The sequence below is a fragment of the Typopeltis vanoorti genome, chromosome 8 (assembly GCF_054136105.1).
Source record: "Typopeltis vanoorti isolate ZY-2024b chromosome 8, IOZ_Tvanoo_1.0, whole genome shotgun sequence".
NCBI classification, from domain to species: Eukaryota; Metazoa; Arthropoda; class Arachnida; order Uropygi; family Thelyphonidae; genus Typopeltis; species Typopeltis vanoorti.
The window spans coordinates 20,742,498-20,766,138 of record NC_143556.1 but is presented as its reverse complement, the minus strand read 5'-3'; the positions used below and the strand labels follow the sequence as shown (position 1 = coordinate 20,766,138).

At 35.8% G+C, this 23,641-nt stretch overlaps 1 protein-coding gene across 1 annotated transcript in view; it reads left to right on the top strand.

Annotated features, from left to right (window-relative positions):
- LOC150103805 (sarcosine dehydrogenase, mitochondrial-like) overlaps positions 1–23,641 on the top strand; it is a 383,814-nt gene that overhangs the window by 107,153 nt on the left and 253,020 nt on the right. The window contains exons 8-9 of the mRNA XM_090397147.1: positions 3,591–3,796; positions 15,967–16,096. Of these exons, the coding sequence (XP_090253273.1) occupies positions 3,591–3,796; positions 15,967–16,096 (336 nt within the window). The remainder of the gene's footprint in view (positions 1–3,590; positions 3,797–15,966; positions 16,097–23,641) is intronic.

Sequence of the window (23,641 nt, the reverse complement as noted above, 5' to 3'; positions counted from 1 at the left end):
TATTTTTCCAATTTCCATAGAAATATCTCTTCTAATTTTTAATGCTATTTTTTCTTGAATTAGCTTTAATGTCTCTTGTGAGATTCGCATCTTCTTTGGCTTCTCCATCTCTGGGACTCACTTTTTCCTTCCTCTCTCATGGAGACACCACATATTTTATACCCATATAATATTAATGGTCTGCTGAATATTGTTTGGGGAAACTGAAATAAACTGTAATTCAAATGGTGTTTTTTAAAAATATCTTGGATGACTTTTTTACATGCTTTTCTTATAAAGGTGAGTTAGCCAGCACATACAGATTTTTTTTTCCCAGTAGCTCAGATTTTTCTGTACACAAGCAAGCAAATCATATGCAACAGCTAACACATTAAAATGCCTGTAGTCTCCTAAAGAGGAAATTCAATCCATAGCCCATTCTTGAATAGACGACATGGAGCGAGAGAGAACGAGGCAACAGTTTTTAATTGATAAATCACTGACTGCTGTATGTACCTTGTATTTCCTTTCCTTTGATTTGCTTGTTTCTACACACTGATGATGTGCTGTTATTTTCAGTATGAAATATCTGTAATTTCATTTCATTTCATTAAAGTTAATTACTGTGGTTATCATGTAATTTATTGGCTCTTCTTTAATATTGTTCCCCCCATACATAACTTGCTGATACCTATCAGATAGCCAGTCTCCAATCCAATGCACTAATCTAATATCTAACCCCATCCTCTCTAATTTGACTATCAACTTATCATGTGGTAATCTATCAAAAGCCTTTGCAAAATCTAAGTATACTATTGTGTATCCCTCTCCTCTGTCCAATGAAGCTGTCACCTTATTGTAACAAGTAAGTAGATTACTAAAGCATGACCTTCCTTTAGCAAATCCATGCTGTCCAACGATAATACCATTGTTGTCAACCCAATTCTGGATCCTAGTTCTCACCAGCTTCTCCATCTCTTCATCAATTCTAATACCCATCTTAACCACAACATCTGACACACAGATAGGGCTATAATTTGTTGCTTGAGTTCTCTCACCTCCCTTATGAAGTGACACAATCTTGCCCTTCTTCCACTCCTTTGGAACTCAACCCAGTGCAAGACTCGTTAAAAAAATATGTCAAGGCAGATGCAAACTTCCTGACACATTCCTTCAGAATATGTAGTGATATATTATCAAGTCCCACAGCCTTGTTAACATCGAGTTTGCTCAATTCTCCATATACCTCTTGCTCACTTATAGTCAGTCTCTCCTCTCCATCATCAAGTTCTCTTAAACTCTCTGTGATGTCACATTCACAAGAATGAAAGATCTTTATGAATCGCTCATTAAGTATCTCCCTATATGTTCCACAGCAGTTGTTCTTATACCATTTTCTCCAATCATCCTTCCATAATCATTCTTATTTTTTGCTGGCTATATATTGAAAGAACTCCATACAGTTCTTTTTGGCTTCATTAGCTAACTGTTGCTCATACTTTTGCTACTGTTTCCAACCAAATCACTCTCCTTGCCTGGAGAGTGATTTGGTTCTCTTTGTAATCCTCATGGAATTGATTATTACCAGTTCTTCTATGCTGCCTCCATAATGATTTTTTTTTCCTCTGTATCACATGTTTAATCTCTTCATTCATCCATTTCACACCTACTTTATTTAACCTTCTGACCCTTGGAATACATTTAGACATTGCTTCTACTAGATAGTTTGTGAATTTCCTCCAAGCTGCATTGATCTCTTTTCCAGCTAACTCCTCATTCCATGCTACACCTGCAAGCTGTCTCCTGAGCTCCTCATAATCACCAGCCTTGTAGTTCCACATATACCCTTTTCTCACAGATCTTCATACTGCTGGTAACCACCCAAAGTAATCACTTCATGGTCACTCTCACTAACTGGAGGTGATTTGATACTTCACATATAATTGCATCCTCTGATGAGATGATCAAATCCAATACCTTTAATCCTCATTTGCTCTCTGTTACATACTGTCTGAGGTAGTTGTCCGTCAAAAACTCAAGAAACTCATTTTCTTTACATCCAGTTGCTATCTCATCATCCCAGTCTATATTGCCATAATTAAAATTTCCCATAATGATACTCTTTTCTTATTCGCTTGGCTAATTTGATTATACATTTCATAGCCACTACCATCTACATTACCAGGTCTATAACAACATCTGACATTCACCTCTATCCCACACCATACTGCCTCAAAACCACTGCCACTGTTTCCTTCTTGCATCTCAACTTTGTATGGACATAACTCTTTCTATATCATCAATAGCACTCCCCTTTCTTTTTTACCCTTTCTGTCTTCACAAAACACATCATACCCTTCCATCTCTATTCCTGTCAGGATGTCATCCTCATTCAACCATGTTTCACTTATTCCAAGAATTCTTGGATGAACAGACTCAATTAATGCAGCCATTTCATTTGCTTGTTTCTTACAATTCTAGCATTTCTATACAAACACAGCAGCTCATTCCTGGATCTATAGCTAGTCTACTGATAATCATATCAAATAAGTACAACTTATTTGATATGATTTCTCCATGCTTAACTCGAGCCATCTTTTTCTCCTTATTCATCTTAGAACCTTTTTCAAATCCAACTGTTTTCCCTTGATCCTAGGTCATCTCCTTACCTTTTTGTCTACACATGCATTCACATCCTCTTGCAGCATCAACTTTTTTCTCACTGTTCCCCTGTCCACCCTGAGTTTCCCTGTCTGTCTTCCACACCTGTTCTCTCATTCTCTATACTCATGCCACTCACTTCTTCATTCATAACCACCTCTTCAGTATCTCCCATCTTACTCTCCTGTACTTCCACATCACTTCCCACTTGATCAGATTCATTCTCTGCACTCACTTCTCTACCTTACAGCAGCAATCTCTCTAAGTGACTTACACCAGAACCATTCAAATGGAGTCCATCACTCTTATGCAGGTCACTTCATCCTTCAAACTTATTTCACACTTTAACAAACTGCACTCCTTTCTCCTCACACATTTTCACTAACATATCATTCATAATCCTTACTCTCTGCCTCATCTCACCTCTGTCATACCTGGACAACATGCTTACTACCTTTCCTGTCACGTTATTATCATTTATCCCATTTTCAGCTTCAAAAAGGCAGGTCCTTTCTACTGCATGTTCCATGACAGCTGGTCATGTTTTTGTCTCCAGCACCCTAATTTTTGCATGAATGTTCTCCTTCGGCTGTTGGATTGTCTGTAGCTTGTTCACATACACTTTTTCCTTCAAGTAACTCCATAGGAAGAATTTGAGAACTATCAGATCTGGAGAACATGATGGCCAATTAATTAAAGATCTTGACAAAATTATTTGCTCTTTGTGTTAGAATAATTGATTGCTGATTTTCAAAATAAAATTAGAATAGAAGAAAAAAATGAAAAAATTAACAATAAAAAAGTTATTCACATTTTAAACCCCTTCATGACTTATGGGCCACCCTGTATAACATTTTTATATCTAAAATACATTCAGGATATTGTTTGAATAACATTTAATACATTAACATCATAGGGAGGAACTTAGTTTAGTAAATTTTTCTTTTTAGGTGTTTGGGCTCCATACATTGGTAGGATGGCAGGTGTTAAAGTACCCTTAATTGCCATGAAGCATGCTTATGTTGTGACTAATCGTATAGAAGGTATACAGAATATGCCAAATGCCAGAGATCATGACTTAGCTCTTTATCTTCGTCTACAGGGTGATGCTCTGTCCATTGGAGGATATGAACCAAATCCTATCTTCTTGGAAAAGGTAAGTTACACCTTATAATTATATACAGTATGTTGAAAAAAAAAAGTATTTGGACACCTAGTTGTGTTAAAAAAAAATGTGTTTTAATTCCATTTCTAGTGCCAAGTGGGACTACTTTTGGCCTGAATGGCAGCAACTACTTTTTGAGGGCATGCTTTCAACCAATTTCTGATACATCATAACAGGAATATTCTTCCATTCCTCATGCAAAACTACCCCAATTGCTGATGCTGATGACAGCCATTGTGGTCTATAGCAAATTCAGCATTCTAATTCATCCCAAAGATGTTTCATGAGGGTTGAGGTCTGGATTCTGAACTGGCCAGTCAACACATCAGCAGTGCTTTGTGGAAACCAGTCTTGGACATACAGTGCAGTATGGCATGGAGTATGCTGAAACATGCAAGGATCACTGCTGAAGTACTTCCACAGTATCAGAAGAATGTAGTTGTCCAGAATGTCCAGGTAACTATCAGATATCATGATTTTGGGCACATCCACCAATGAATCAAGTTCCGTCCAACTGAAACAGTCCCATACCATTACCTAGCCTCCATCAAACCAGACAGTTAGAATGATGCAGCCAGCCAGAACTGTTCCTCAGATAATCTCCAGATCCAAACATGACCATCAGAGCGCAACATTTGGAAGCATTATTTGTCACTCTACAGAACCCTTTTCCAATCAGCTATGGTCCAGGAATGGTGGGAAAGACTCCAGTCCGAACTTCGTTTGACATTGGGGAGGGTGATGTGTGGTTTGTTCACAGCAGTGCTGACAGATGTCCCTGCAGCATTTTCTAGGTTGACTGCAAGATCCACTGCTGATGACTTGTGAGATGCTTGAACATTCCGAAACAGAGCTTGTTGATCTCAATCAGTGAGTATCAGTGGTCTACAGGACATTTTCCTGTGGTAACACCATCAACTTTTCCATCCATGAATGACATAAGCAACGGCAGATTTCAGTATATACTGAGGTGGGTAGTAGTGTCACAGACAGAAAGACCACTGATCTGACACCCAACTACCATCCCACGTGGGAAGTCTGTCAATTCAGCTGAATATGCCATCTTGACATCGAGTACAGTGGAAATCATGTAGCACATCCCATCTTTTATTACCTGACTTACACAGACACTCCCTGAATATTTGCATGTGGTAGGATCTGAAATTTGCATGGCATGTGAGATGTCCCAATACTTTTGTTAACATAGTATATAACTGAACATTTTAATTTCTTCAAAGTTTTTTAATCTCAATGATTATAATTTTTAATCTTATTACTATTATTTAAAACTTTACATATCAGAGTATCAAACTAAATTTCAATAGTAAAGAATTAGTTATTATCTAATTCAGAATTATTGGTTAAATATATTTTAAATTGGCTTGTTTAACTTAATAAAAAAAGCTTAGCTAATTCTATATTAATTTTTGATATATAGTTATGGCTATAATACCAGTTTGGTAATCCTCTCATGTTTGTACAATATTGTGCATTAACATATAGATAAATGTGTGTACAGACAATCTCTGACTTATGTAAAAGTTACATTCCACAAACTTTATGTATTCATGCAACTATCCCTTAGCAACTCTATAAATTCCACTTCCATCTTACCACGCTTCCCTCCCCTTTATGCACTCCAATCTGTGTCCCCATAGTTAAAGTCTTCTATAATAATTGTTTGGCCTGCACTCATTGTGCTAATCTGTTGATAAATGGCATCTACATCTTCCTGTGGACCCCAGGAAGATGTAGCAGTACCCAGCAATATATTTTACCCTATTGCTCTCTATCTCACACCAGACAGCTTCAAATTAAGCATCCCCCAGGTCTAAAATCCTCTTTAACCTTCTAATTTTGTTGGTTGTAATTCTTCAGTTCTCATCAGCAATACCCACCTCCTGTCCTGTTCCTTCTATTCTCACTGCAAATATGATACCCTTTACATTCTATCCCTGCAACTATATCATTTTCACAACCAGGTCTCACTGATGCCTATAATTTTTGGCCAAGACAAGCTGACCAATGCCAAAAACTCCTCATCCTTATTCCTGATACTTCTTGCATTCGTGTACATGCATTTCAACGTCCCTTTGTACCTATAGTTACCCTTGTGTAATGTCATTACCAACCCATTCAAATCGAAAACCTGTTAAATCCCATTTGGCATTGCATAATCATTACTGTACACACATTTATTTATTATAGGAATGGCCAGACACATACTTGATTGCATCCCCCCCCCTAATATTTTTGGTTTCCCTGGTTTTGCACTTCCAAACTCTTACTAAACAACACTTTCTCCAAACATCTAACTCCAAAACCATTTAAATGTAGTCTATCAGGCATGTATAAGTCCTTTTGTTCTTCAAATTCTCTCCATACATCTATAAACTGCATACCATTCTTCCTGCACAATATGCACCATATTGGTTCCTACATTGATACTCTAAATGACATAATGAAAATAATGAAAAGAAAACATGAAGCTCTTCAATTCTATAAAAGTCTGACCAATATCTAGAAATCCAAACTCATCAATGCAAATAACAGTATTCATCTGTACAAAATGAATCATTCAAAACTAATTGACCTGCAGATATTATTATCAATATTTTTGGGACAACATGTTTTCAATCAGTATTAGGATGTATATGATAAGGTCACATTCCTAATACTGTCATTCTTGAAGAAATTCAGCAAAGATCTCTAATAAAAACAATTCAGAAAGGTCAGCTGAGGTGATTGAGAGACCAACTTAGACATCTACCCATGTTCAGTGCCCTTATTCACTATAGAGCAGCTAATGGCCACAGAGTAGGAAGAAAGCCAAGAAAACAGTTTTAGCAATACATAAATAAAATTCTTTTGAAATATGTAACTCAGCCAACCTGATCAGTCAAGTGGTTAGCATATCCGCTCTCCAGCCAAGAGGCTTCCGGTTCGAATTCCACCAGGGGCATAGATGTTTGTGATTGTTCTATTAACTCTGCATGGAAAGGGCATCTGCAACCTTACCACTATTTGTAGGAAAAGGTGTCACTCCCAAAATTCAATGGGGTATGGAAGTGACCATATGATGTGTCAAAATGATGTCACATGTGAGTAACTAACTATGCAACTCACGCACCATCTTACATTTACCAGTTGGAACATAATGAATTTAATAGGCTTTATTTCCCTGAGTTGTTGTTATATGCAAATTTCTGTGTGTGTGTGTGTGTGTGTATTTCCTTGTTCATACTTGAATAATTTATGATGATGAAGGGAAGTGTCATTTGTGTCATTTTAATTTCAGTCATTTGTAGTTATGCAGAAGAAGATGTTCATGTGGATACATATGCAGACTGTGAGGCTGAATACAATGACATGAGGAAGGGTATACAAGGGTATGGTGAAAAGTTGTCATAATAACCATGAAGGAATTGAGGTAGAACCATTGAACTTACACATTATTCTACATATTTCCCACAAAGTGTTATGCACTTGTTACAATGCTGCCACATCATTTGCAATCCTCTGAGAAAAAAATCTTTCCCTTGTAGCACAAACTAGTCATTTTTGTTCTAGGTTTTTATCACAACTTTTCAGCCCTCCCTCGTATTTTCTTGAAGTTGACAGGTAGATGATATAGGATTTAGAAGGTAAAGACTGAAATATAAGTTCACTGAATGTTTCTGTATAATTTGGATTCCTTGTAATGTTATGATATATAGTATTGCTTTTATGATATTTGATCATACCTGTAGCCATTGTTTTGCATTTTATATTTTCAAAAGGACATTTTTGAAGGTTTTTACTTCAGGTCTGTGTTAGGAAATGTCACAGTGTTCTTATTCCTGATCAGATCCATATAGAAAAAAAAAAGAAAAAAAGGTATCTATAGTTGTAAGATTTATTATGTTTCTGTTTGAAAACAGAGGCTGTATAGGAGCTGCTGAATTCTGATGATCTAGCAACAATGTAGTTTGAAGGTGATAGTACATTGACAATTCTGAGGATTAAAGTTAGTCCTTGTTGAATTTCTGCAGACTGTGTTCAAAAGTGGTTGAACACAGTCTGCGAGAATTAAACAAGGACATAGACCATGTTCAAAAGTGGTTGAATAGGTCTGCTTCTTCTGAAAAGTTTTGAGGAAGAAGATTCTGCAAGGTGTGATTTCATTTTAATGATACATCTATAAAATAATGTCGATTGCACCTTTTGTAAAATATTATTCTTTACATTAATTTATACTCTATCTTTCTTAAATTTGCGTTATTTCTTTGTCTACTAAAATTTCCCTTATGTTCTATTCATTGCTCATATACGTGTGCATTTAATACTTTATTCTACTTAACAATAATCTGCTTATCTTAGGCCTTGCAATTAATCCTTTCTAATCTTATGTATGTTCCCTCTGTTAGTGTGAGACCCTTGGTTTTAGTCTGTCCACTATAACAGGTTACCAACTCCCACGCTGTGTAATTTAGAGAAGTTTATTTGTTTTGTGACTGTGCCACTCTAAATTATGTATACAGCATGAGAATTTAAGTTTGAACATTTATAAGATCTGAATCTTAATTGACTCAATTCCTTAAAAGCTAGTCGTGGCAACTTTTACTTGAATCATGTTCGCAGGTTTGATATTTATTTGGAAACAGTACATTGGCTTACACAAACAAAACATGTTTATTTTAAGCTAAGTCAATTGTTCAATGCATTAGACAAATTCCAAACAAAAGCTCTTAAAGGCCTATCACTTACTCAGCATGCAATATTTATAATTAGACATCACATATACAACACTTAACCAACTGGTTTACAACACTTTGCTGTCTTGAGCTGCCTCTTACGTTATACTTAGCTAAACATCCTATTTAGGCATACATAAGTTAAAATTTAACTTTTCTGTCTATTCCTGTAACTCAGGGGTTGCCAAACTTCTTTGACCATCGATCCTTTCAAGAGTTTCTTGACTTTTTATCAACCCCCTCTATTTTACTATTACGTAATTATGACAGGACAAGCAAAAAAATACGCTTATGTGAGTTTTTAGATTGTTTATTTTATAGTTACAGTGTTTATTGTATGCATAATATAGTATATATTATTATATTGACTTAACGTCAAAGGGATACGTTTTTGACGTCCTTCTTAACATTACATATTTGATAGGAGGGATAAATAATATATAAAATATAAAATTTAATTTAGATAACAAAATGACAATAATACAATCTTCCTATAGGTATATATAAGACGTACCATGGGCGGGAACCACAGACGTCCGTTTATTGTTAAATATGTCATTTTGGCCTACATGATTGGCCTCTGTAACTATTTTCATGACCTTGCTCCATCTTACATGTCCTATTCATGTCACCGTTCCCATGATTCACTCTTAATTGCATTGTCATTCAGGATGGAGGTAATCCAAGTTAACCGAATTAAATATTACCCGTACAATGATGTCTTATATTTTTCTATCGACCCCCTGAGCTCGAATCGACCCCTAACAATGTTATATTGACCCCTTTGGTGACCACTGCTGTAACTTAACAATTAACTAATTACAATTTAACCTCAAAAAGTATACATAGAATCTCAAGTACAACTACTGTAACATTAACAGATCAGAGCCTACTCACATTTGCATTTCACATACAGTCCTAACAACTTGGACGATACTTCTGTAAGTTCTGCTACACTTTGCCCTTCTTCCTGGTTATAATTTGGATGGCCCTTGGCTGTCTTTCAATGGCAACAATTTTCAGGGACAGTGTAGATTGAATCTCCATCGTACTCTCGAACCACTGTTGACGCTTTGAATTCCACATGTACGTAGCACATTCAGCGACTACTGGAAATACATCGGACAGTAACGGCCTTACCTGGATCCCCCCCCCTGCACCTGGGGTCACACCTCGACACAAACAACTTGAGAGAGAGAGAGTGGGAGTGAGTGAGCTCCTAGAGCCTTTATATAGTTCTGTTCATTCTTTGTTCTTTGGCTATAACTCCCCAGATCTTCTGCGTACATGACATCACTTCGGCTACATTCGTTTTTGGCGTCAATTTTCTGTGTTTGTTATGACCTTTCGAACTTGTGTTCTTACTGGGTCAAACATAATCCAGGCTAATCTTTTATTTTCTATTACACATAGACTTTCAATATACATCATTATTTTTTTTTCAACTTTACATTAGAATTATTTATTAGAATTAGTTTTAAAGCATTACAATTTCTGATTTCTACATGATTTAGAACCTATGTAAAAGCATTTGCGAGAATTTGTATAACAATTTCCCATGAGAGATTTTACACACCAGCCCTTGACTTCTTTGTTGCATGACAAAATACAAGTAGTTCCCACCTTTACGAATTAATTGGTTCCTGGAGACCGTTCATAAATAGGGAATTCGTAAAGCAGGAGTTTATTTGTCTTAGAAATAATGCTATAAGCCAGAGTTAGTCATAAGAAGGAATATATAAAATATAAAATGAATATTAAATGATGAGAAAAGACTTTACTGGCCAAAGATTTACATATTTAAAAAATAACATAAGAAAATTTTTAAATTAAAAAAGATTCTTTGAAAAAAATAAATATTTAGCTCATTTCTCTATCACTGGGTGAATCAGCAGCCGTCGAGGTAGTAGGAGATACGAGGTATCTTTACCTTTATTTCTCAACATAGTCTCCATTGAGGTCTAAACATTAGATCCAGTGAGTTTCCAATTTTCTCATCCCATCTAAAAAGTAGAATTTGTCAAATTGTGCAAAATAGTCATTGACAGCCTTGATGACATCCTCGTTCGAAGAAATTTTTTCCCACTGAGCCAAATTTTTAAGTTTGGGAACAAGAAGAAGTCACACGGGGCCATGTCCGGAGAATACAGTGGGTGTGGAACCAATTCGAACTTCTATTCGTGCAATTTTGCCATTGCGATGGCTGATGTGTGGGACAGTGCATTGTCTTGATGAAAGAGCACTTTTTGTGTGCCAATCTTGGTCTTCTTTTTAAATGGTCTAACAATGATGCATAATAGACTCCTGTTATTGTCTTACCCTTTTCCAAATAGTCTATCATGACAGTTCCTTGGGAATCCCAAAAAACAGTGGCCCTCACCTTCCCAACTGACAAAACGGTCTTCGCTTTTTTTGGCTCTTTTACCAGGCATTGTCCACTGTTTTGACTGCTGCTTGGACTTAGGTGTGTAGTGGTGGATCCAAGTTTCGTCTATAGTCATGAATCAATGCAAAAAATCCTGCGAATTGCGATTAAACATCACCAAACACTGTTGAAATTTTTTTTGCATGTGTTTTTGATCGACAGTCAACAATCGTGGCACTCGTCATGCACACAGCTTTTTCATGTGCAATATTTCGTGCAGGATGTTATGCATCCATTCAGTTGAGATGCCTACAATCTCAGCAGTCTCATGCACTTTCATTTGGCGGGCTTCCATAATGATACTATGGATTTTGTCAATCATTTCCTTCGTAGTGACCTCAGTCGGGCATCCGGAGCATGCTTCATCTTCAGTGGACTTATAACCACGTTTAAACTCATTTATCCAAAAATAAATAGTTTTTAATGCTGATGCAGATTTCCCATGAACTGCATCTAACTCAACTTTGATCTGCACGGCTGTCCACTTCTTCAAATAAAAGTGTTTTATTACTGCACGAAACTCGTTTTTCTCCATTTTTATCAAAAATGCGAACACGGTCATTTTAAATGGTTGCCAAATGAGAACTACACGTCGCACCTGGCTAAAATTTTGCTAGGGGTCATGAAAAAGATGATACATGCTGACACTGGTATGAATGAACAAATTGTGTTGCCATCTATTGGAAATTTACCAAACTTTTCAAGCAACCCTTGTATTAGGAAGCTTCGGTGCATTTTTTTTTTTTTTTTTTTTTTTTTTTCCCCAAAGAAGGCCTTGAGTATCATCTGCTTCATTAACTTTCGCTTCTTTTCATTTAAAATAACTCAATAACAAGCAGAAGCATTATTCATTTCATGAGAAAATTTCCTAAATCATTCAATCTGAATCTTGTGATTCAAAGATTGCTTGAGCTTTTTCGAAAACTTTTAATGCTTCTACTAGGCCTTTTAAAGCGAAAAACTGAGTTGGAGCTTCATATTCGTTATGTTCTTTGTCTTTTTCTTCTTTGTTCCTTTCTTGTTTCTCTAATTCAAGGAGAATTAGAGTTTCGTGAGAGTTCCATAGTGTGAGATTGAAGCAGCTCATTAACATCACCTTCTGAAACTTCCATTTGCAACTGGTTAGCCATACCCAAGATCGCTTGAGTTTCAAAATTCACAATCTTTGTTGGATCTTCAGAGCCTTTGAAATTAAACTGAGGACAAAGTTTATGCCATACTCCTTTCATAGTTTTTTCAGAAACTTTATGTTAGGCGCTCTGCATTACCAGAATTGCATCTAAAATGTTGAATCTCTTCCAAAATACTTTAATAGAAAAGATTCTACTTTATCATTTGCTTCTATTAACATTTCAAAAGTTTCTTTGAGATAATGTGCTTTAAACATTGCAATCACTCCCTGATCCATTGGTTGTAAAAGAGAAGTTGTATTTGAAGGTAAAAATGACTATTTTTACAATAGGGCAAATATAAGCTACTGATGAGGGATGCCTAGGTTCATTGCCAATTATCAGAAGCACTTTAAATGGAATTTGGTTTTTCTCACAATAAAGTTTCACTTCAGGAACAAAATGATGCATAAGCCAGTCTTCGAATAGGGAACTCCTGAGGCAAGCCTTCTTATTTGCCTTCCGTATTATTGAGAGTGTATCTTTATTAATTCCTTTAAAAAGAAAACAAAATAAAAAATCAAAAATAATTGAAGAAAACTACAAATAACACACTCATGTTGCGAAGGCTGGTGAGTGACTGAGGCTAGTTCTAACTGATCGTTACGTCATTACATACCGCGTAATTCCCCATACATGCCGCCATGCACTTTCTCTGCACGCTGTTTAAAATAGAAATTTGTAAAGCGGGAATTCATAATGTGAGAACTACCTGTACTTAACTAGATTACCATTTTGTTTTACTCCAGAGCAAATGTGTGTGATTGATGATTGGATCTAATAGAGAAAGTGTTCATAAGGATATTAATACTTTGAAGATCTGGTTCAATGCACTAGCAGCCAAATGGATGAATAGTACTCTTCACCCTTGAGTGAAAGATGTTAGATGTTGCCCATATTATTATTATTATTATTACACCCTCCATGGAGTCGGCAGACTCATTGTGGGAGGTTCATTCAACTGATAACATATTTATCATATAGAATTTTAAAATTCATAACACTCCTTGCATTAACAACACATTCTGGTAATGTGTTCCATTCGCTGACAATTCTCCATTTAAAAAACGTACTCCTCACACCCCTCTTCACCACACTTTTACATATCTTCCAGGGATCACCTCTGGTTCTTCCCCTCTCACCTTCTACTCTTTTTATAATCCCCTCTGGAATAGTCTAATAAAATCCTCTCACTAACTGCAACGTCTGTATCATATTACTTCTTTTTATCGTATTCACGAAACTCTGCAATCCACATTTCTTCAACCTTTCTACATAGCCAGCACTACAAAGTCCTGACATTGTCTTAGTCACTCATCTCTGGACCCTCTCCAATGTCTCCACATCACATTAAAAACTAGGTGACCAGATCTGAGCACAATAGTCTAAGTGCGCTCTGATCAGTGCCTTATAACAGTGGCACAACCACTTCCTTCTCCATACATATTAGAGTACTTCTTATCATAGCAGCACTACAGTATGCAGCCTTTTGCAACACTAGCAATATGCCCTCTAAACTTCAATCTACTGTCAACCATCACTCTCAAATCTTTAATCTCATCCACTTCCTGCAGTATGACACCATTGATGTAGTACACAGCTTTATATTTCTGCACACCAAAATGCAACACCTTGCACTTATTGATATTAAAACTACAACCCCACTCCTTTGTTCAAGTAAAAGTCCATTCAATTCTTCCTGAAGGGAATTAACATCAGGTGCTACTTATAATTCTTCTCAACTTTGCATCTTCACCAAACAACTGAAGATCCCCAGTCAATCCACATGATATATTGTTTACAAACAAGTTAAACAACAGGGGGGCCAAGAACAGAACCATGAGGCACACCACTGGTTACCCTCCTTTTTTGATACACTGCTCCATCGTACACACCCTGCTGGTATCATTCAGACAGCCAATCTCTGATCCATCTAATCAATATACTCTATTCCCATCCTCTGCAGCTTGCACAATAACTTATCATGCAGCAATCTATCAAACACATTTGCAAAGTCCAAGAATATCACTGTATATGATTCTCCCTTATCTAACACACTTGTTACTTTATCATAAAATGTATTAAATTGCTAAGATAGGAGCTACCCTTTACATATCCATGCAGACCACTATAAAGAATGCTGTGTCCATCATCCCAATCCTGTATTCTATTCCTTACCAATCTCTCCAACACCTTGACTACAACAGCAGTTATACAAACTGGCCTATAGTTGGAGGCTTCTGTCTTAAAACCATGCTGGTGGATTGGTACTATTTTGCCTTCTTTCCATTCCTTAGGAACCCTACCCACTGCATGACTTTCATTAAATAACCAGGTTAAGGGCATAGCCAACTGTGGTGCACATTCCTTAAGAAGACATGGTGATGTGTCATTCATTCTCACAGCCTTATTAACATCTAACCCAACCAACATCTGACACACCTCTGATTCTTTCACGTCCAATTCTCCTAATACTTGCCTCTCTTCTATATATTGCATGGCATCATTTACACCAGTATGATATATGCTGATAAAGTTCTCATTCAGTAATTCCACTATATCGTTTGTAGCTGTTAATCTGCTGCCATGACTATCCACCAGTGTTAATCTGCCATAATTATTCTTCCTCTTGCTTGCCATATAGCAGAAAAATTCCCTTGAATTAACCTTGGCCTGACCAGCCAATCTCCTCTCATACTGCACCCTTTTTTTTTTTTACCAGGCTCGTCACCTTTCTAGCCTGCACTTCTTTATACTCTTCATGCATCCGATCACCACCAGCTGTCTTGTACCTCCTCCATAACATTTTCTATTCCAGCACAGCTTGCTTGATTTCACTGTTCATCCATTTCACTCCTACTCTATTTACTTGCTTAACCCTTGGTATGCAGTCATACATTGCTTTTGTCAATGCCTTGTGAGTTTCTTGCATGGTCAACATATACTAACACATTTCATCTTGTCTGTTTGTTGGTCAAGAATACATTGGTAGTCTGTGCTTATGATGACAGGTTCTTGATCAAGTTCATATATAGACAGATAATTTTGTTTTTAGTAAAATATATATAAAGATATAAATCAAAGTCAAAATTTACAGGAATTTTTCAGCATTCATGCAGAGAGCTTACACGTGTATTGATTTGCACGACAACTATACCATGATGCTAAAAAGGTTCAAAAGAAAAGTCAGACTCAGAAGTTCAAGATGTACTATTTATTTTTCATTTACTGTTCATTCATATCATTTATTTTATTGTTCACTTCAAAAGAGAACATTTTTCATTGTTTCATTTTATGTGCAGAAAACTCTGTTTCTATTTCTTTATATGTCTGTCTTTTTTTGAATGATGTTGCTGTTAGTGAAATAGATAATAATGCTGTTACACCTTGCTCAGCCATGAAGTGATTGTTTTCATTTCAGTGTAGAGGGAAGAAGTCAAGGGTCATGTTTACTGTGGTGATGTTAGTGGAACACAGCTTCTCACATTCTGTTCGAAGGCTCTGTATAGTCAGCAGCACTAATCTGTCAGTGGAAGGACAAATAGCTGTGAGCACACACATAATATGAACAGCAGTTAATGCATCTTTAAACAAATGCCTTGTATACAGATGAACTTCCCATTAAACAGTATCAGTACTTATTTTGTGTGTTGTGCCACATTGTTGATGTTTTTAAATTACCCCCCCCCCCAAAAAAAAAAAAAAATTCACATGGTAATCATGGAGATTACAAGTAATGGCTTAGCTCAAACCATTCACACTTATAAGTACATAAATAAATGTTTATTTATATATTAGTATTTTTTTTTCTTTATATTCATTTTCTTATTTCAGGTTGAGAAAGATTTTGCCTTTGGTTTGTTTGAATTAGATTGGGATGTATTTGGAACACACATTGAAAGTGCAATACACCGAATTCCAGCTTTAGAACATACTGGTATCAAATCTACAGTCTGTGGACCTGGTATGTATTCATGTGTGTGTGTGTGTAATTATGTACACAATACATTTTTTTTTTCAATCTTTTAAGTATTTACTTTCTTTCTCGATCATTTTAACCAACACATGGATCTATGAAGTATGCTGTGGCATACAGATATTGGTATAAATATAATAACCTCACTTAAGACAAACTTAATCCATTGAGCTATGAACAGAAAAATTCATTAGGAATGCTTACAACTATATGAATGCTACAGCTATCTGACACTTCCTCACTTCTGGAACCCCAGTGATATAGAAACATAGTACAAAGTACAATGGAATGAACAGAAATATTACATCACTGACAGCATGGAGAAGCAAATCATAATTTTCTAAAATTATTTAACTATTAGCTTTGATTTCTCTATTACGTATGAAGAAATGTCTTACCAATTACATGAAAGTAGAAATTTAAGTATAAGTACAAATGACACCAAACACTGTGCCTGTCTTTAGAAATGTGAATCAAACAGTTTATTTTATTTTTAATATAGTTTCAGCAGCTGTACTATGTTAGTATTTGAATTACTAAAGTAATTATATTAGTGCTGGAATACTTCCAGAATTGATTGATTGGATACTTGATGAAGATCCATGTAAGTGGATAAGATTAATTAATTAAATTGATCGATTGTAACCAAATTGATCATGTTGAAAACAGAGTAATTTTTACTCATATGAAAAAGAAAGACAGTTATTCAAACTATAAATGTATTTGATATTAAAACAGTTCTATGAAGCCTAGAATAATAATAATGTTATTATTATTATTATTACATCACACCTCCAGGGAGTCCAAAGACTCATTGGGGGGGGGATCTACTCTACAACTCTTCATCTCACTACTCTACCAACCTTCATCATCTGACACCAACGCCATCTACTACCACTACTAGTAATTTCACAGACAATCACAAACATCCATGCCCACGGCAGGATTTGAACCCACAGCCTTTTGGCTGGAGAGCAGATATGCTAACCACTCGGCCAACCAGGCCGGCAATATAAAACCATGCTTTGAAAGCCAATTTATATTTTAGGAAATTATTAATAACTAATTGTTTATATGTTGTGTTAAAATGCAGTCCTTAGTTTACACTTGGTTCAGCTATCTAAGAAAGCCAAAGAAACAAGAATATTTCAAATAAAACATTAAGACAGTTTTGGAAACCTAACATAAACATATGTACATCAACATAAACGTAACCAGCTGTCAACCAGTTAATATTTCAAGAGTTGTGAAGATTTTGAAAAAGTTAGTTAGACTTGCATTGAAATGGGTTGACAGAGAATTTCTACTTTGCAACGAATAGCATGGATTTACTAAAGGAAGGTCATGTTTTAGCAACTTGCTCACATTCTATAATAATGTTACCACTGAGTTAGAGGGGAATGGTTACACCATGATACTTTTGGATTTTGCTAAGGCTCTTAACAGAAGACAGCATGGAAGACTGTTGCATAAATTGGAGAATATGGGATTGAATTATGGACTATTGGCATGGATAAGAGGATGGCTGACTGACAGATCAAAAAGTCATGTATGGGGGTGTGAATCTTCAAGATTCAAGGTAATTAGAAGTCATATTATTATTATTATTATTATTATTATTCATACCTCCAGGTCATTGTTGAATCTCTTAAAAGGATGTCCTGATTTTCTTTTTCCTAATGGTTTGTAATTTAAGGCTTGTTTTGGTAATCTTTCTGTTTTCATTCTTTCAATGTGTTCCATCCATTTGTGTTTATATTTTTAAATTTTTTCTATTACTGATTCCTGGTTTAATTCTTTCATAATTTCTTCATTTCTTTTGTGATCAAATAAAGTATACTTTGCAGTTTTTCTCATAAACTTCATTTCAGCTCTTATTAATCTTTGTTTGTACATTTGGAAAATTATGGAGACAATTACTGTGTTTGAGTAAAACTTTAGTTTAATATAAACCAAAATCAACACTCAGCGTTTCGACCTTCATATCAAGGCCATCTTCTGGCATATACACTACGTACAGAGAAACAAGCTGCACTACAATCTACATGGTTTGCTAAAGTTGCTGACCAACCATTACAACAATTATTGGCCTGACCTCTGGTGAAAAAAAAAAAAAATCTTGATTACATCGACGCTAGAGTCCTATTATTATTAGTGTCTACAAGTTACAAAATTACATTTGGCTGGAGAGCAACATGTTTATATATATATATATATATATTAAAGACATGATTATACATATAAATTTCAACCAGTTGGTATGGAATAGTTTCCAGTACTAGCTGAAGGTTGCAGTGGTGTGCCTCAAGAGTCGGTCCTTGGTCCATTGTTATTCAATCTCTACATTTATGACATTGGGAAGGATTTAACATGTGACATACTGCTATTTGCTGATGATACAAAGATAGCTAGGGTAATCAGGAGTGCTGTTAATGTGCAGTAATTACAGAATGATTTGAAGAGGCTGAATGGGCATGTGAAAATGACTGTCAGTTCAATGTTGATAAATGTAAGATCAAGCACTTTGGTGTGATTAGATATCCAGTGTCATATTATATTGGTGGGGTTATACTAGAAGAAACTGATCAGGCTAGGTATCTTGGAGTTGTTATTGTTTTCTGTGGAACTTTGATTAAAAGAATTGTAAAAGATGAAATTTATACCAATGCTTGAAACAAATCTGAAAGCACACCCCAACTCAACATCACCAGAGTTAAAGATGTACTATCAACATAAGAAGCCTGAATGGCAAAGAAATGGAGCTAGCTGAGGAATTAGACAAGTACCAGATCGACATAATAGGGGTGACTGAAACAAAAAAGACCAAAACTGGTGAGATCTTTCTGAGCAATAAATACAAAATGTTATATTCAGGCAATGACAATCAAGGAAAAGAAGGAGTAGCAATAGTATTCAACACTAAATACGAGGCTAATCTTCTTGAATGGCAGGCAATCTCAAGTAGAGTAATGTGGGCATATATGAGAATGGGGAACTGGACAATGAGACGTATTTGTGCCTATGGTCCCACAGAAGGCTCTACTAAGGTAGAAGTGGAGGAATTTTTTGAGGGTCTAGAGAAAGCTACTGACACAATGAAAAAGGAAAAGTTTGTCCTTGTTGGGAATCTAAATAGCAGAGTAGGAAATGATTGTCAGACATTCAAAACTATTTTGGGAAAGTTTGGAGAAAAGAGCAAAGCTAATAATAATGGCAAATACCTCTTGGATTTCTGCTAAGGACATGGACTGGTTATTACTAACACCATGTTCCAACATAAAAATGTGCACAAATTCACATGGTGAGAAGAGGCAAGGAATAAGAAAAGCCTCATTGACTATGTTATTGTTGATAGTGATGTTTTCTCTCTCTCTGGTGCAGGACACCAGAGTGTACAGAGGATTTGAAATTGGAAGTGATCACTCTTTAGTCTTCAGCAGGATAAAATTTAATTTCATACCGAAAAGAATGACGTAAGAAAGTCTTAAAGCAAATAAAAGTTGATCAGCTCTCAGATGTGAACTGTAGACTAAAATACACAAAGATTATTGAAGAAAAAATGCAAGAGTTTGTGAACAAGAATCATAGCTTGGAGATTCAGTGGCAAACCTTGAAGAAAACCCTGATTGATTCAGCCAGAGAGGCATGTGGTGAGATTGTCTGCAAGGATAGATAAATCAGAACTCCATGGTGGACACAGGAAGTTAAAGAGGCAGTGAAGGAAAAGAAGAAAGCATATCAAAAGTTCTTAGCAAATAAGTCAGCTTGTGCTCTTAGAGAATACAGAGACAAATGTAAGAAAGCTAAACACTGTGTAAAACTAGCTAAACAAAAGTCATAGGAGAACTATGGCAAGAACATAGAAAATAAATATCAAGAAGGTGGTAAGATATTCTGGAGGTTGTTGAAGAAGCTTAGAAATGGAGGAACGAGTGCTGTAAAAGGAGTTAGAGATGTAAAGGTGACATGAAAATGGAAGAAAAAGGTATCCTTGAAGTATGGAGTAATTATTTCGAAAATTTGCTAAATGAAACAAGCGGGGATAGAACAGTAATAAAAAAACACTTAACAGGCCTACAGTCAGGAATACATATCCATACTTGAAGTAGAAAAAGCCACCAAAGGCTTGAAATGTGGAAAGACAGCAGGGGTAGATGATATTCGACCAGAAATGCTGAAGTATGGGGGTGGTATAAAAGTCTTACAGTGGCTGCACTGCATAGTTCAGAAAGCCTGGACAGAGGGACGAATTCTCGATGATGGAGTAGAGCCATCATAGTACCCATATATAAAAAGGGAAATAAAACTGAAAGTGAGAATTGCAGAGGTATTTCCCTACTGAGTGTTCCTGGTAAGATTTATGCCAGTATACTTGAGAAACGGTTTAGAAGAATTGTGGAAGAAAAGCTTGGTGAAGAACAAGCTGGATTCAGGCCAAATAGAGGCTGTCAGGATCAGATCTTCACTTTACGACAAATAGCTGAGAAAATATTAGAATATAACAAAGATCTGTATTTAAGTTTTATCGATCTAGAAAAGGCATATGACAAGGTGCCAAGAGAGAAGCTATTCAGTACGCTACAGTTATATGGTGTCAATGGGACATTATATCAAGCAATACTTAGTCTTTATTTGAATTGCAAGTTAGCAGTTGGAATTGAAGGAAGTACAGGAAGATGGTTTAATGTTAAATCTGGTGTGAAACAAGGACGTAAATTATCCCCTCTGTTATTCATTATCTATGTGGATCACATTATGAAGGAAAGTGGTATTAAACATGATATCAGAATTGGAGATATCAATGTCAGCTCTTTGCTTTATGCAGACGATGTAATACTTCTAAATAAATCCGCTAGAAGTTTGCAAGATTCTTTAACTAAATTGAATAACTGTTGTAATAGATATGGTATGAACGTCAGCAATAAAAAGACAAAGACAATGAAAATAGGTAGAATTGTTGAAAATATCAACTGTGTTTTAAACGGAGAACCTGTGGACAAGTAAAACATTTCAGCTACTTAGGCACGATTTTTAGTGAAGATGGTAAATTAAATATGGAAATAGACAATAGAATCAACAAAGCTGGTATGGTAGGAAGTCAATTGAATAAATTCATATGGAAGAAGAGAGAAATTAGTCGGAACACTAAATTAGCTGTATACAAGACAGTGTTCAAACCAGTTTTAACTTATGGATCTGAGAGCTGGGTCAGAAGTAAAACTCTTGACCAAAGACTAGAGACTGCAGATATGAGAGTCCTGAGAAAGATTAGAGACGTGAACAGGCAATATCATATTAAAAACAAGTATATTAGGAAAGAACTTGACATTGTCAGCATCCAAGAATGCGTTAGCAGAACTAATCTCAGATGGTATGCTCGCTTAAACAGAATGGGCGAAAACAATTAGCAAAACAAGTGTTCTCTGCCAGGTTGGCAGGAAAACAACCCAGAGGAAGACCAAGATGTAGGTGGATTGATATGGTACAAAGTGCCTTAGACGGTAGAAATATAAGATCTGATAATGTTGGAGTCTTGACAAGTAACAGACTGATTTTGAGGAAAATTCTAGATAGGAAGTTAATAATGATGTAAGTTTTTCATGTAATGCTATCATATCCTGTTCACCTCTTGAGGGTACATGTCAGGAATTTGATGATGATGATGCTTGAAACTCTGGACAAGTTGAAGAATAGAATTTGAACAGTAGTTGCAAAAATTCATCATCATTTGTTAAAAAATGTTTTGCATGAAGTTACATATCATATTAATACTTATCAAACAAAAGCGTTACAAAAGGAGCATGTATGGGAGATAAAATCTTTTTGAGATGCCAATATATATATATGTATGTGTATTAACCCTGTGTATGTGCTCACACACAAAAGGTTGTAAAACATATAGTACATCACTGCATAATGTACCTGTTACTTTATTGTCAATAAATGTTTCTAACTACAATTATTACTATAACTATTATTACGTGACATCTCCAGGGAGGGCAAGGACTCATTGTGGGAGACCACACTACTCTACTTCGCTAAATACATCAAATCCTCTCCACTACTGATTAATTCTCCAACTCTGACACCACTACTACTACTACTATCATCAGTGCCATCTATTGGCTATCATCACCAACAACAGTATTTTTTTTGTCTGTAAATTATGTGTGTGATGAAAAACCTGAGTTTCTGGCAGAAGAAGCCCTGCTACCACTGTATGAGATCGGCTAACTCACCTTCAACTGAAAAAGTCCATATAAGGATTCCTCTCGTCATGACGAGAATTGAACCCGGGTCTTTTTCCAGTTGAAGGGCACAATGTTTCACTATTCTTCTAATTGCACTATGGTGGCTACAACTACTATCATTTATAATCATTCTTTATAAGGACAATAATGTGCTTTAACATTGAATGAAAAGGATGTGTTCCTAGGGAAATATTATGATGATGAAAAGGATTCATTATAACTTAAACTTCAGGAATTAAAGGAGATGATGTTTGTGCCATAAATTTACTTTGAAATAAGATATTTTTGGTAATGTATAACTTGCAGAAAACAAAATTGTTTAGTAATGTATTACTTTGAAATAAATATTGGGACATTTTGGCTTTAGAACAAAAAATACTAATACTGAGATGCATATGGTAGTAATGTAGACTACCTGTTCATAACATAGTCTCTGCTGTTACATAGCACAAAACATATATTCCTATACTCATTCTATGTCTGTATACTGCCAGTGGTGTACAGAGAACTTAAGGAATTCAAAAGATTGTCAGCTTAAGATTTCATATTATTTTCCTATCCATTCATAACAGTAAAAGACTATGTTACCCAAAATCAATGGAAAGACTTGGATTGAAATTCCATCTGCAATGTGAAGAACCTTTATAAAAGGGCTTTTTAACTGAAAGTGAGTAGTTAGCTGGTCTCATGGAGAGGAGGGGGGGAAAAACAGTCCTGGGAAATCAGCAAACCAACCAGAAGAACATATAGTTAAGAGATATATTGCTTTGGTTGTAATTCAAAATAACAGCAACTCAAAATAAACTGAAAGCAACATTATCTCCCATTGGAAAAGTTGAAGAACCAGCACATGAACAGTAAATGAACATCAAGGGACTAAAGAGTTGCTTATGATGATGGTACAGAAATCTCATCAGTCTAAGATGGCAACATTCAACCTGGAGTTTGGATTCAACACGTATTCAGATTTGCAGTTAAACAATATGTTGTTGGAATAAGTGAGACATTATTATTATTATGTGACACTCCAGGGAGTCCAAGGACTCATCGTGGGAGGGCATACTACTCTACTTCGCTAAATACATCTCATCCCCTCCACTACTACTCAATTCTCCAACCATGACACTACTACTACCATCAATGTCCATCATCGCCAACAACGGAATTTTTTTGTCTGTAAATTGCATGTGTTCTGAAGGTCGATTTGTCTGTATACATGGTTGGATGAGGATAACATCTTGACAGTGAATACAGATTGAAGAGTATAATGTATTTCATGAAG